This window comes from Fukomys damarensis, unplaced genomic scaffold (genome assembly GCF_012274545.1).
Source record: "Fukomys damarensis isolate Sample0158 unplaced genomic scaffold, DMR_v1.0_HiC HiC_scaffold_4, whole genome shotgun sequence".
In the NCBI taxonomy this organism is placed as follows: domain Eukaryota; kingdom Metazoa; phylum Chordata; class Mammalia; order Rodentia; family Bathyergidae; genus Fukomys; species Fukomys damarensis.
Window position 1 is genome coordinate 14,265,825 of NW_022900916.1, and position 12,481 is coordinate 14,278,305.

At 36.5% G+C, this 12,481-nt stretch overlaps 1 protein-coding gene across 2 annotated transcripts in view; it reads right to left on the reverse strand.

Annotated features, from left to right (window-relative positions):
- Immp2l (inner mitochondrial membrane peptidase subunit 2) overlaps nt 1-12,481 on the reverse strand; it is a 980,466-nt gene that overhangs the window by 98,724 nt on the left and 869,261 nt on the right. Inside the window, exon 6 of one of the 2 annotated variants that reach the window (XM_010643388.3) lies at nt 9,213-9,539. The exons of the other annotated variant lie outside the window; for it this stretch is intronic. Coding sequence (XP_010641690.1) covers nt 9,420-9,539 — 120 coding nt within the window. The 3' untranslated portion in view covers nt 9,213-9,419. Of the gene's footprint in view, nt 1-9,212; nt 9,540-12,481 lie in introns of those variants that run through there. 2 annotated transcript variants of the gene reach the window in all.

Sequence of the window (12,481 nt, forward strand, 5' to 3'; positions counted from 1 at the left end):
TATTAATCCATGAATGGGATGGATCGATCACCTCCCAAATGTCCCACCTTAATTACCATTCACATAGAAATTTTGGGATTCAGTTTCCAACATATCAATTGGCATCTTCATTTCTTTATCCCCCTATTTTATTTTTATCCCTTTTTTATTCTATATCCCTCTTTATGATTAGAACTGGTGAACTGGGACAACCAATATAAAAAAAGATGACTCATGAATAAACAATTACCCCATCTTCTGAATTCTGTCTACTCACTATGCCCACTCTACATTTAGTAGGCACTGTAGTAGAAAAGAATATCATAGATGAATATTTACTACATAAATTAAAACAAAAACATTTTATCTTCAGCTGTTCTTTTTCCTTCCTGATGTTCCCCTAGTGGTCCTCTATCTATAAAACACTTTCTGATACATAATAAGCATTCACGTGTGAGTTGGGTAAATGACTATTTGAACTGATTTCACATAAAACCAAAGAGATGGGGAATAAAACCAAGTATAAACTTAAGTAAATACCTGTCACATATGATTCTTTTGATTATCTGAGATTACACATTCATTTATATGGATATAAATATTGCACCTATCATTTCATAAATATGTAGTAAAGACAAGATTCTAATAGATTATTCTAGATTGATGAATACTTCAGAAATTTGCTAAAATGTCATGCCAACACATTCACCTATATTATCTATATTATGCCTTTAAAAAAATCATACAAGATTCTATACCTCACAATCAATGGACTTTGAAGCAACTTTACTATCAAATACAATTAAAAATATCAGGAATTTGAGTAAGCCTATCAAAACGAAGATTCTGGACTTAGGAGACACTAAGAGATGTGTATGACATTTGGCCCATTTTTCTCTTTAAAGTATTTGCCAAAGTGAATGAAGTGCTGAGACTTAGAAAGTGAGAGGACATAGGCAGCCTCGATAAAAAAGAAGAAACTTGGTAAATATTACAGGTTGAAACCCCAAAAAGTTACATCCTGGAATGGTAATCAAAAAGTAGAATTCTTGCCAGCTATTTAGCTCAGTGGTTCTGCTGCCTGCCTTGCAAACACAAGGTCCCAAGTTCGATCCCCAGTACCAAAAGCAAAACAAAACAAAAACATAACATTTATCAAGTTAATTATATCTATAAATAGGCTCAAATTATTTGTAAAATTTACCACATGTAGTTTTTTTTTTGGAACTGAGTTAAAATAAATGTGTACAAAATTATACAAATTGAACTCCAGGAGAAATATGATAAAGATAGACACATCAGAATTCTAAATATTGAAGTAAATATGCATATAGTTTAACATAATTGAATGAAAATTCTATGACTGAAAAATATAATAATTGAAACTGGTGAATCAAGGGATGGATGATTTAATAACTATTTAGACACAAGTGATGAGAGAATTTACGTCTTAGAAGACACATTGGAAAAGATTCCCAGACAGAAGCAGTGAGAAACCAACAATTAAAAGCAAGAAAGCAAACAGTGAAGACAGTAGACTAAAATGGCAAAACAAAGTTTGATGAGATAATGGCTAAAAAACATCCAAACTGATAAAGGACAGTCAGATATTCAAGAATCTTTGAGAATTCCAAGCAGAAAAAAACAATCAAAGAAACGCACCTGGTACTCAGTTCTCTCAGAAATACTACTGCAGCTTGTAGTGGACCACCCCTCCTACAGGAACAATTATTAGCAGTGAGTAATACATTTTAAAACTACTTGAACTCACTGTAGAGTGAATAAAAATAGGCAGAGACTACAATGACTGTTTCACTAACAGAAGGGAACCAAACTGGGTGAGATCTACACTGGTACAGCTTTTCCCCTGAGAAAGACCTTGGTCCCTTTTCATGTTCTTTCTCTTTATAAAAAATTAACTCATGATACAAATTAATGGATTTCACTGTGATATTTCCACACATGCATATATATTTTGTGTACACTTTCCCTAATAACCTTTCTGCCCTCCTTTGTCTCCTTACCCTCCCATCTCTTTCCTTCCTCTTCCATAATAGCCCTGTGTTTGTACAGTCTACTTCCTATGACACAGGGTGGCCAGTATCAACAGGCCAAATTTTATTTGTCCAAAGCATCAGAAGCTAGAGCTGGACTGACAGAGCCACTGGAGATTGAGAAGGAAATCTAGGAAAGATGATCCCAAGTAGGACATTCCCCCAAATCCATGCATAATTCCTCCTAAAATACTTAACTGGGCTCCCAGTGCCCTATGGATAAAAGAGATTCCCATAAGCCCAGTGGAAGGTAATAGCTAGAAGAACTATGAATGTGAAGCAGAGATCTCAGTTACTACTAGAGAAACAGATTTGGAGTTAGAATCCTGTCAAGTTTTCTACATGTGGTGGGCTTTCTGCTGAAGAATCAAAGATACTACATTTTAAAAGACTGTATCCAAGAATTAAGGAAAATTCAGAGCAGATCTCCACTAAAGTATAAAACCAAAGTTCAAGGTGATTTTAAAAGACATTTACTTGTGTAGCAGAACAAAGTTAGGGTTCTTCAGACGAAACAGTAGAAAAAAAGAGCTTCCATAGTATATCACTCCAGATTTCCTGAATATATTATTTAAGTCACTAGACATACCAAGGAAGAGTCATAGAGAAGGATGGCCATAAATCAAGAGAAACATCAGCCAATAGAAATGAATCCTAAAATGACCCTGACATTGGGATTAGCAGAGATGATTTTAAGGTTACTATTTTCTATATGGCCAAATAAATTAAAGGAAAGATGGTCACCCTAGGTGGACAAAGGGGAAATCTGAAGTGAGGCATAGAGAAAAATCTAGAACCAAATGTGCAATATCTGAAGTAATAAATTCATTGGTTAGCAGGAGGTAAGAAATGGTAGAAGAAATAATCATTTATCTTGAGACAAACCCTATTGATTATTCAATCTGAAGTACAAAAAGATTTTACAAAGGAATAGAATAAGTTCTCAGCAGCCTGTGAGATATAACAAGCAGTTAATACATAACAGAGGAAAATGAATGATAGGAAACTATTTTGAGGAAATGATGGCTGAAAAATTCCCAAATTTGGTAATAAACATCAACTTACAAACCCAAGAAACTCAACCAACATGAAATAAGGTTTAAAGAAAACCACAAGTAGTCACATTGCAGTTTGACTAAACTGTAAAGAAAAAAAAAACTTAAAAACAGATAGGCAGATAAAAGGAGTTGTAGCATCATTAATTAAGGAATAAGAAGACTGATTCTCAGCAAAACAGAGAAAGCCAGAAGGTAATAGAATGTTTTATATAAAATAATAATTGCTAAGCTAGACTTCTAAAGTCAGTGAAAATATCTTTTAAAAATGAATGCTGAATACTTCTCAACCAACCAAAAAACTGAATGAGTCCTTAGGAGACCTTCATCAAAGAAAATACTTAAGGGAGTTCCTTAGGCACAAGGAAATTAATCCCACATGAAAATGCAAGACAAATGAATAGCAAATATGTGAGTAAATTTTTAAAGTACTAACTATATGTTGTGCAGTTTAAAATACATGTACAATTTTTAAGTGCCAAGGATGGCCCAAAAGGTTGATAAATGTACTTCAAGTGATTTGAAGTCACAGTATCATCTATATGAAGACTAATTAAGAACATGCTATGATATGAAAGTTTGTCTTCCCCAGAGTTCATGTGGAAATTTTAACCTTCAAAATGATGGTATAAGGAGCTGGAGATTTTGGCAAATGATTAGCTCAGAAGACAGAGCCCACATGAATGAGACTAGTGCCCTTGTACAGAGACATGGGAGAACTTGTTGGCCTTTTTGCCATGTGAGGTAACAATGAGAATGACATCAGGTTATGAAAGAGGGCTTTTACCAGACAGTGACATCACTAGCACTTTGATTTTGGATTTATCTACTTCTTAAACTCTAGGAAATATACTTTTATCAGTCTAAGGTATTTTGTTAAACACCTCAAATTGTCCAAGACAGAATATTGTTTCCATTACACTTAAAAAATATAGACTTCTATTTTGACTATTAGGATTTTCTATTTTAATCTCTAATGGAACCTTATGTCTATAACATTAATATATACATATGATTTCTTTCAATATGTAGTAGTCTCTGTTTTTCAGCAATGTATAATATATGTATATACAAGTACATATCCATAATATACATATACAAACAATTATTTTTAGGGTTAGGAAATTGATAAGGATTTTAGGACATATTAGCAAGCTTGGATCATTATTGTTATTGACAGGTCTGTATTGTTGTATTATTTATCAAAAATGATAAAAACGCTTTAAATATAAACCAATATAGAGGGGGTTTTTTGTTTTGTTTTGTTTTGTTTTTTTGGAGCAACCAGTGCTGTCCTGGTCCTAAGTGAAGTTGTTCTGCAGAGGTAAAATAGGAAGTTGGAATCTATAGATGACCAGTGATTTGGTTCCAGGTTCAGAGAAGAATGTCTATTAGTCCCTGAATCAAGACAACTAGATTAGAAAAGCTGTCTTTGCAGCATGAAGCTACTCTGCTCAAGAATAGGTAGTCTTCTGAATCAACAGAACCTCCTAACTTCTGAACAGCAACTCAGATGAGCAATCAAAGTCAACTAATGAGAAAAATACAAAGTATGAGAGTGAGAATACTTACATAACATGTGATTTTAGGGGCTGGGGATTTAGCTCAGTGGTTCCAGGGCCTGTCTCACAAGCACAAGGGCCTGAGTTCAATCCCCGGTACCAAATACAAAAAATAATAAATAAATAAATAAAAATCATCTCACCAAAGTGTCAAAGAAATTAGTTTTATATGACAAGGTTGCTACTTGAAAAATAAGAAAACTTTAGAAACCAGACATTCTGTCTCCTTAAGTGCTAAAATAGTATAACAAACAGCAAGATAAAAACATAAGTAAACAAAATCTGCCAGAAAATATTCAATGGTAAAATACACATTCACATTTTAGAACAGCAAATTAATGATAGGATATATTGGATAAACATGTCCATATCCAGAAAGCACACTATATTATAAAACAAAACAAAAAAACTCACAATATTTTTAGGTGATTGTATGGAAGCTGCAAAAATGAGAATAGTGAGACAAGTTCCAAGAAGAAAGTAAACAGAACACGACTGCAACATAAGAAGAGAGAGTATAATCTGGGAGTGGCAGAGTTGGCAGGATGTAAAGCCAGTATTCTGGTTGTTGCACTACAGTTAATTTATCAGTTTTGTTTTTTGTTTTGTTTGAGATAAGGTCTAACTGTATAGCCCAGAGTGGCTTTGAGTTTGCAGTGATCCTCTTGCCTCTGCCTGCCGAGGGCTGGGAGTACAGCTATGCACCACCAAGTCTGGCTGCAATACTGCTCTAGCAATACAAATCACATACATTTTGCCTTCTAGCTGGTACAGAATAAAGAAGTGATGCAGACCCTTAAGGGCAGTGAGACTGTTACAAAGGAAATAAAGCAGCATAAAAGAACACATAGTGAAACACAGGTCATGGCAACTTCATAAAGATGACCAGGGAAGACCCAGGAGGAGGCAATTTTGAGTAAAGATCAGAATGAAGACAGAGATGGAGTATCCAGGCACATAAAGATGGGTATAGAGTAGGAAGGTACAGAGTGAAGTGTAAATGTTTTTATTTTTTCCTTTTTTCATTTTTGGTTCATTTTAGGTACACAATACAGTTATATTCATCACTGGGATCTTGTACCTTTACATGATGTATCTTGGTTCTTTTTGCCCCGTTCCCCTGCCCTTCCTTCAACCCCTCCACCCTTCCCTAAAGTCTCTGTACATATTTTTATATTTTGGAATAATATGACCGAAGATGGATCCTTTGAAACATTTCCATTTGTAATCGTAGATATAATGAAAATTATATAAACCATGTAATTTAATCAATGATATTGAAATATTTTTCACATCCCATCCATTTCAAAGGCTAATCTCTTCTCTTGCCACCAAAAGATTGCCAGTGAACTTTCTATATCTATAGCATGACTTGAAATTTTTCTTTACATGCTTTTTCTTCTGACTATCTGAATCCAGGAACTGTGTGAGGTGAAAGTGAGCAGGCTAGCCTGGTAGTTTAAGACACATCTAAGTTTAAAAGTTTTTCCACGTACAACACAATTTTGTAGAATGTTTAAAGTTTTTGTAGTGACTTTTGCCAAAAGTGAAAAAACTGCAGATCTAAATCCTCCTGAAACCCAAGAACAATTTTACATCCTACAAATTAAATGTGTAAAACTTACTACATATGCATTCTCCAGTTTAGTGGAAGTTGTTGGAAATAATTCAAGTGGCTGAAATAGTTGTATATAGCTTGGCTTGTAAGTCATGAAAGGATGACTCTGCTCAGCCTGAACCACAGCCCCTTCTGGTAAGGCCATCCCCCTGCCTCAGGTGTCCTCATACACAATCAAACTCACTGTCCTGTCTGCCCCATAGCAGTTCTTCCATACTCCTTTCCTACTGCTAAACTGTCTGGTACCTATATGCATTTTCTTATGTCTTCCTCTTCCCATAGGCAGATTGCGAGAAACTTTTAATTCATCTTGATTTTCCATCCTTAACATGGTGCCCAGCACTCATATGTTACTTAAGAACTTTGTGATCAATTTTGTGCATCCTGTTAGGAAGTTGAGCAAGATAAACCCTGCCTAGACTAGTTCACAGCCAGAGAGACAATACGTGCATGAACAATTAGTCTACAGAGTGACTGATGCACTCAGGAACTTATACATCAGGCCTGAAGTCACATTTCTGAGGAAGTAACTCTTGAGTCGAGTTGTTCAACAAGCATTAAGTGTTAACTCTGCAGTAATGTGCCAGATGGCTAGAGAGTACAGAATTGAATAGAAAGAGCATTTACCTCCTCTCTGAGGATTTACAACCTGGAATTAATAGTTTGAGTAAGAATGCACAGGTAGTAAATAAAAGAAGCAAGGCTGATAGCCAGTTTGTTGAACACTTAAAATACTCAATTCGACACCAGCACTAAGCAGGAGCAACCACAGGTATCTTCCATTTGTTAATTGTTCTGCCTCCCCTCAGTACCCCAGTCCCATCTTCCAGGGTCCTCAGACTTCCAGTGTGCTGGCAACGAAAGGATCGATACCCTTGAGCACTAAATATTTTACATGTTATCCCAGGGGATGCACGTTGCCTGGGGAAAGGGATTAGAAAAGTTGAAATAACACTGAGAATTTGGCAAACAGCAGTTAAGGGCCAGAGCATGAAGTTCAAGCTGGGGAGGGCAGGAAATGGAATTGAAGAGAAGGGCAATGAAGAGCACTGAAAGATTTTAAGCAGATCTGCTTTTTAAAAATAATGTGACTGAGTTTAGCACGAAAGTGTTCACTGATGTTTGTTCAAAGAGTGATCATGGTGCTAATAAACTATTAGCAGTAACAAATGTTCTTGTTATGCATGCTTTTTGCTATTGCTCTTTCTTTTCCTGCTTGCTAATGATGAGAGAGCACCCACATTTGCAAGATAGCTAGTCATTATTTGGGATCTTGTCTGCTGATGAAACAAGCAAAGAGACCAAACGAGCAGAAGGAATTGATCCAGAGACTGCTTCCATCAGCAAAAATCTCTAAGAAGAGGGAAGGCAGGCTTTATAAATGCTATAGACTTGTATGCAGGGAATTTGCCTCCTATTTGTACAAATTCCAGAATCCATTTTTCTACTATTACTCCCCTTTTCAACTGGTGATTTTGGTAATACAAAGTTGGACTCTGAGTAACCACTGAGGGAAATTCAAACTTGGTTGATATGGAGTGATTTTTTTTTTCCATTTCACTTAGAACTTTATATCAAATAGTGATTGAATGACATGGGGATTTAGCTCAGTGGTTGCACCACCTGCCTTCTTGGGGATCCCAAGTTTGATCCCCAATACCAAAAATAAAAAAACAAATAGTGATCGAATGCTGACAAATAAGTTTATTCATCACTCTCAACAGGCCTGAAATCCCTCAAAAGGTTTGAATTAAAAATAGCCAATAAAAAGGTTTGATTGTATGAGAGTATTGATGGAATTGGTTCTCTATTACTTAAATCCCTTATTTCCATAAGAGACAACATGTTTCGCATTAATGGATGTTCAATTAGATAATAAACATCTAAATTAAGACTTGAAAATAGTTCACTGTTCTTCCTAACTGGCAGTCATTACACTGCAGATATTGTCAATTATAATATGATTCAATCATTGCATGCATGTGTTTCCATATTCTAATAGTTAGTGACAAATTATTTTCATTGAGTAATTTTCAAAATCATTTAGCACAAGGGCTAAAATCAGAACCCAATAAAGTATGTACACCAAATTATCTTGAATTTACCTCCTTCAAGACAGTGGAGTACTAATCAGTCACAAAGGATAAATCTGAGTCATTTGTAGGAAAATGAATGGATTTTGAGAAGACAGAGGCAATAAATTATAGTCACGGGAGGTTAAATACCTCATGGTTTCTCTACTATGAGAGATCTAAGATATAAGTAACAAAGACAGCAATGTAAAAGAGATGTGTTCGAAAACAGGGAGCCGGACACACTAGAAAAGGAAGAGGATCTGGAGGAGGGAGAGGAGAGGGCAGGGTGAGAAAGCAGAGTAAAAATAGTCGAGATAATGCGGGCAAAAGTTCTTTGTTTCTTTAGAGACTCAAATAGGCCTATGGTGAACACTTTTAAGGAATACGTATGTCATGGTCCGCATTTCCAAAACGACCCTGCGTACAGAGAATTAACAACAACCTGCCTGGAAATGGTTTCAGAACCATGTATCTCTATGCTTTGTGATTGTGAAACATTGACTTTTGTAACCCAAAGTGAAAAATTGTTTAGTAAAGGGGATCTATTTTGTGTGTTTTAAAATTTAGGTGCAACGACCCCTGGCAAAAGCTAAAGAACTGTATATGTTCAGTAACATTTTAAAATAAAGCTCTCTCTCTCTCTCTCTCTCTCTCTCTCTCTCTCTCTCTCTCTGTATGTGTGTGTATATATATATATATAAAATTGATCCAGATATGAGTGTAATTACTATGTATCAGAAACAAAGTAATAATTTTTGTTTTAAAGAGACAGGTGCTATTCAATCCCTGGTACAAAAAAACAAACAACAAAAGACAGGTGTGATATGTTCAGATATGTTCATATGCCTAAAGGGTTTTGTCCTGGCAATAAACAACAGGGCACCAACAGTTAACACAGAATCGAGTGTCACTTACTACTGTTCAAGATTTTTAATTTTTCCTTAAGAATACAGATCCTCCACATGAGGTAAACGTTTCTGGCACAGCGCCGCCATGTGGGGGCTCTTCCCCTCCGAGGTTCCTCTTGGACCCTGCTCTTCCAGCCCCAAGGCCAGCAGCTCAGGGGGGCCTGGATGTCACTGGTCTTCACTCTGCACGGGTGAGCGCTCTGGAGGAAGAAGAGACTCCAGTTTCTGCCAGCGCTCTGGAGGCCACAGGATGTGTGTGGCGTGGGCATGCAGAAGTCCCAGGGAAACCTGGAACAATGGGAAACACAGAAAAAATAACGAAGAAACAATTTTGTACAGGTCATCCCTGATACCGCGAAAATCAAATCTGATGCGGGTCTGACATGCCAGGGAAAGACGGCGGTGGTTAAGAACAGTAAATACTTACACAGACCTTTACAGGTGCTTCGTGTATATTAATAAGCATCTTTAATCCTTTTAAGAACCATTTGGGGTATGTATTATTTCCGTTTTATAGATCAGAAAAGTAAGTCAGCAGAGGTTAAGGACTTGGCCATGTGGCTGCCAAGTGCTGAACTCTGGTTTTAGCCTGTTTATATAGATGTAGGAGATACAGATCTACTTCTCAGTTTGGTTTCAGAACTTCTGACAGAGTTCCTGAATCTTACAGAGAGTTTCCTGTATGAAAAAGAAACTATAGAGATCTGAAAAAAAATACACATTTTGTGAAAAATATGGTCTCCATACTGCATGAGGAGCAAAGGCTCCACAGACAGCACGGTGAGCAAGGCAGCACCAATGGCCACGGACAGAGGTGGAAACAAAGGCCAGCCTGACGGTGGGCTAAGAAGGGAGGGAAAAGTGTAGAGATTCTGGCAGATGAAAAAGAACCCCAGGAACAGAGATCTGCCAGGAGGCAAGAGCAGGTAAGGGGGGAAAACCGCCTGGAGGGCTTAAGACTAATTTCAGAGGTATAAAGGAACCCTTAAATAGTTTAGTCTCTGTGAAGACATCAACTTCAGGAAGCAAAAGAATGTGGCAGACTTATTTAAAGCATGGATCAGGGCGCTACAATGGGAGATCCCTTTTTGGCTGGTCTGAGAGGAATCTGGAAACCTGTGTCTTCTTATTACTGTTAATACCAGGTAATATTTTAATAGTATTTAGAAGTTTACAAAACATTCGAATTTAACTCCTACTAATTGGGTAGCAGATAATACCACGTGTCCATTTTGTCATTTTATTTTTGAATGTTTTCCTTATATATATTTTCACATAATTAACATACAAATACTCTTCTAGTAAAAGCTTCTCTATGAACAGGAGCATTTTAAAAAATCAATTTGCCCAGACACTCAAAGTAGGAACTAGACATTACAAAGTGACTCCCCAGAGATAACCAAAAACACAGTGTAGATTTGGGGTGTACCAGGAGATGACCTTACCAAATTGAAATATTAACCAATGAACCCACAGGGTAATAAGAAGCCTATGAGCTCAATAAAGAACTTTCTTCTGTGACTTCTTTTGAAAAATCAAAATAGAAAATTTGAAAGTACAGTACAAAACCAGCTCCATTCACCAAAAGCCAAACAATTATTGACATTTGGCTGCATTCATTTCTCTCTCATTGAATGTTTATATATGTATAGGTATAGACACATTTTTTTCTGAGCTATGTGAAAATTATTGATATCATGCTGAATTTACCCATAAAAACTTTAGCGTGCATCTCTTACAAACTACCATCATTTCCTATATGAACCCAATATCATCATATGCAAGTTATTTAATGTTAATACAGCAATATTACTTAGTATACAGTCTACATTAAAATTTTTCCATTTGTCCCAACAATGTCATCTTTTGGCTATTTTCTTTTCTAAATTCTTCATGTAATCAAAGATCACAAATTGCAATTGGTGGTCATTGGTTCACTTCCATTTCCGGTTAGTTTATGTTAACTTGGTGGGCAAAATAGTTATCCTACAACATGCTCCATATCTAGGATTGCCTGATTCATTTCTCTCATAAACAGATGTAAGTTAAATGTTTTTGGCAAGAATACAATATATACTTAATATTGCATTTTTCCTTTCTATCACATTGGGAGGGACATAAAATAGCAGTTTGTTCCACTGCTGTAATGCTAAGTTTGGTAGCTTGACAAAGGTGACGGAGAACACGTTTCATCATTCATAAGCACACCTTTTTCCTTTTGTAATTAGCAAGTGATCTGTGGGATATTCTGAAATGTCAGCAGCATTTCACCTCTGAGTTTTATTGTGCATTGATGATCCTGCCTTAATTAGTCATTACATGGGGGATTACAAAACCAATGCTTTTTCTCCATGTTTCTTTTATATTTATTAGCTGGCATTTTTCTCTAAAAACAAGTGCTTTCTCTTTCTCAGTCCCAATTTCTTGTATTTTAATACTGAAGATTTTTTTTAAGTCAAAATCTATTAGTTTCTTTTTCCTTGGATGCTCAATGTGTTTACCTTGTACCTTATGCCTGTTTCACGTGCAAATAGATATTTCCTTAAAGCATCTTATTTTCTTATAGCAGGGAATATCATTTAGAAACCAAAGTCTGCTACTAGATTTGCTTGTAGCTCCTGGGTGTCAATATTCTGTACCATTTCAGAGAATGAACAGCACCAAAAGGCACTCCACCTCTTCAATTCTATTTTCTTTCCTTTGCCCAAACTAAGCACCCCAGCTCCCTGCCACTTAACACGTTCATTCTATGTTCCTAACACACACACACACACACACACACACACACACACACACTACTTTTAGGATGAATATAACCGCCATCCCTCACACACACACACACACACACACACACACACACACACACACTACTTTTAGGATGAATATAACCGCCATCCCAATGAATTCACTGAGCAAAAGTCAAGATTGCTTAGCAATTATTGTGGCTATTTTATTAGTTCATTTTGTGTTCCCAGTAACTGAATACTATTGACTGGTGAGTTAGAAAGTAGTTTCTTTCAGCTCATGGTTCTGGAGGTGCAAAAATGAGGAGTTCCATCTAACGAGAGCCTGACGTGGCACGGGACACAACAGTAGGAGTCAGGACTGCCTGTATATATGTGACCATCTGGTCTTCTTATAAAGTCACTGGGATTCAGTCATGGGGTTCATCCTAGACTCTCATCCTAACCTTCCCACAAAGGTCCCACCTCCAATCACCACAGTGACAT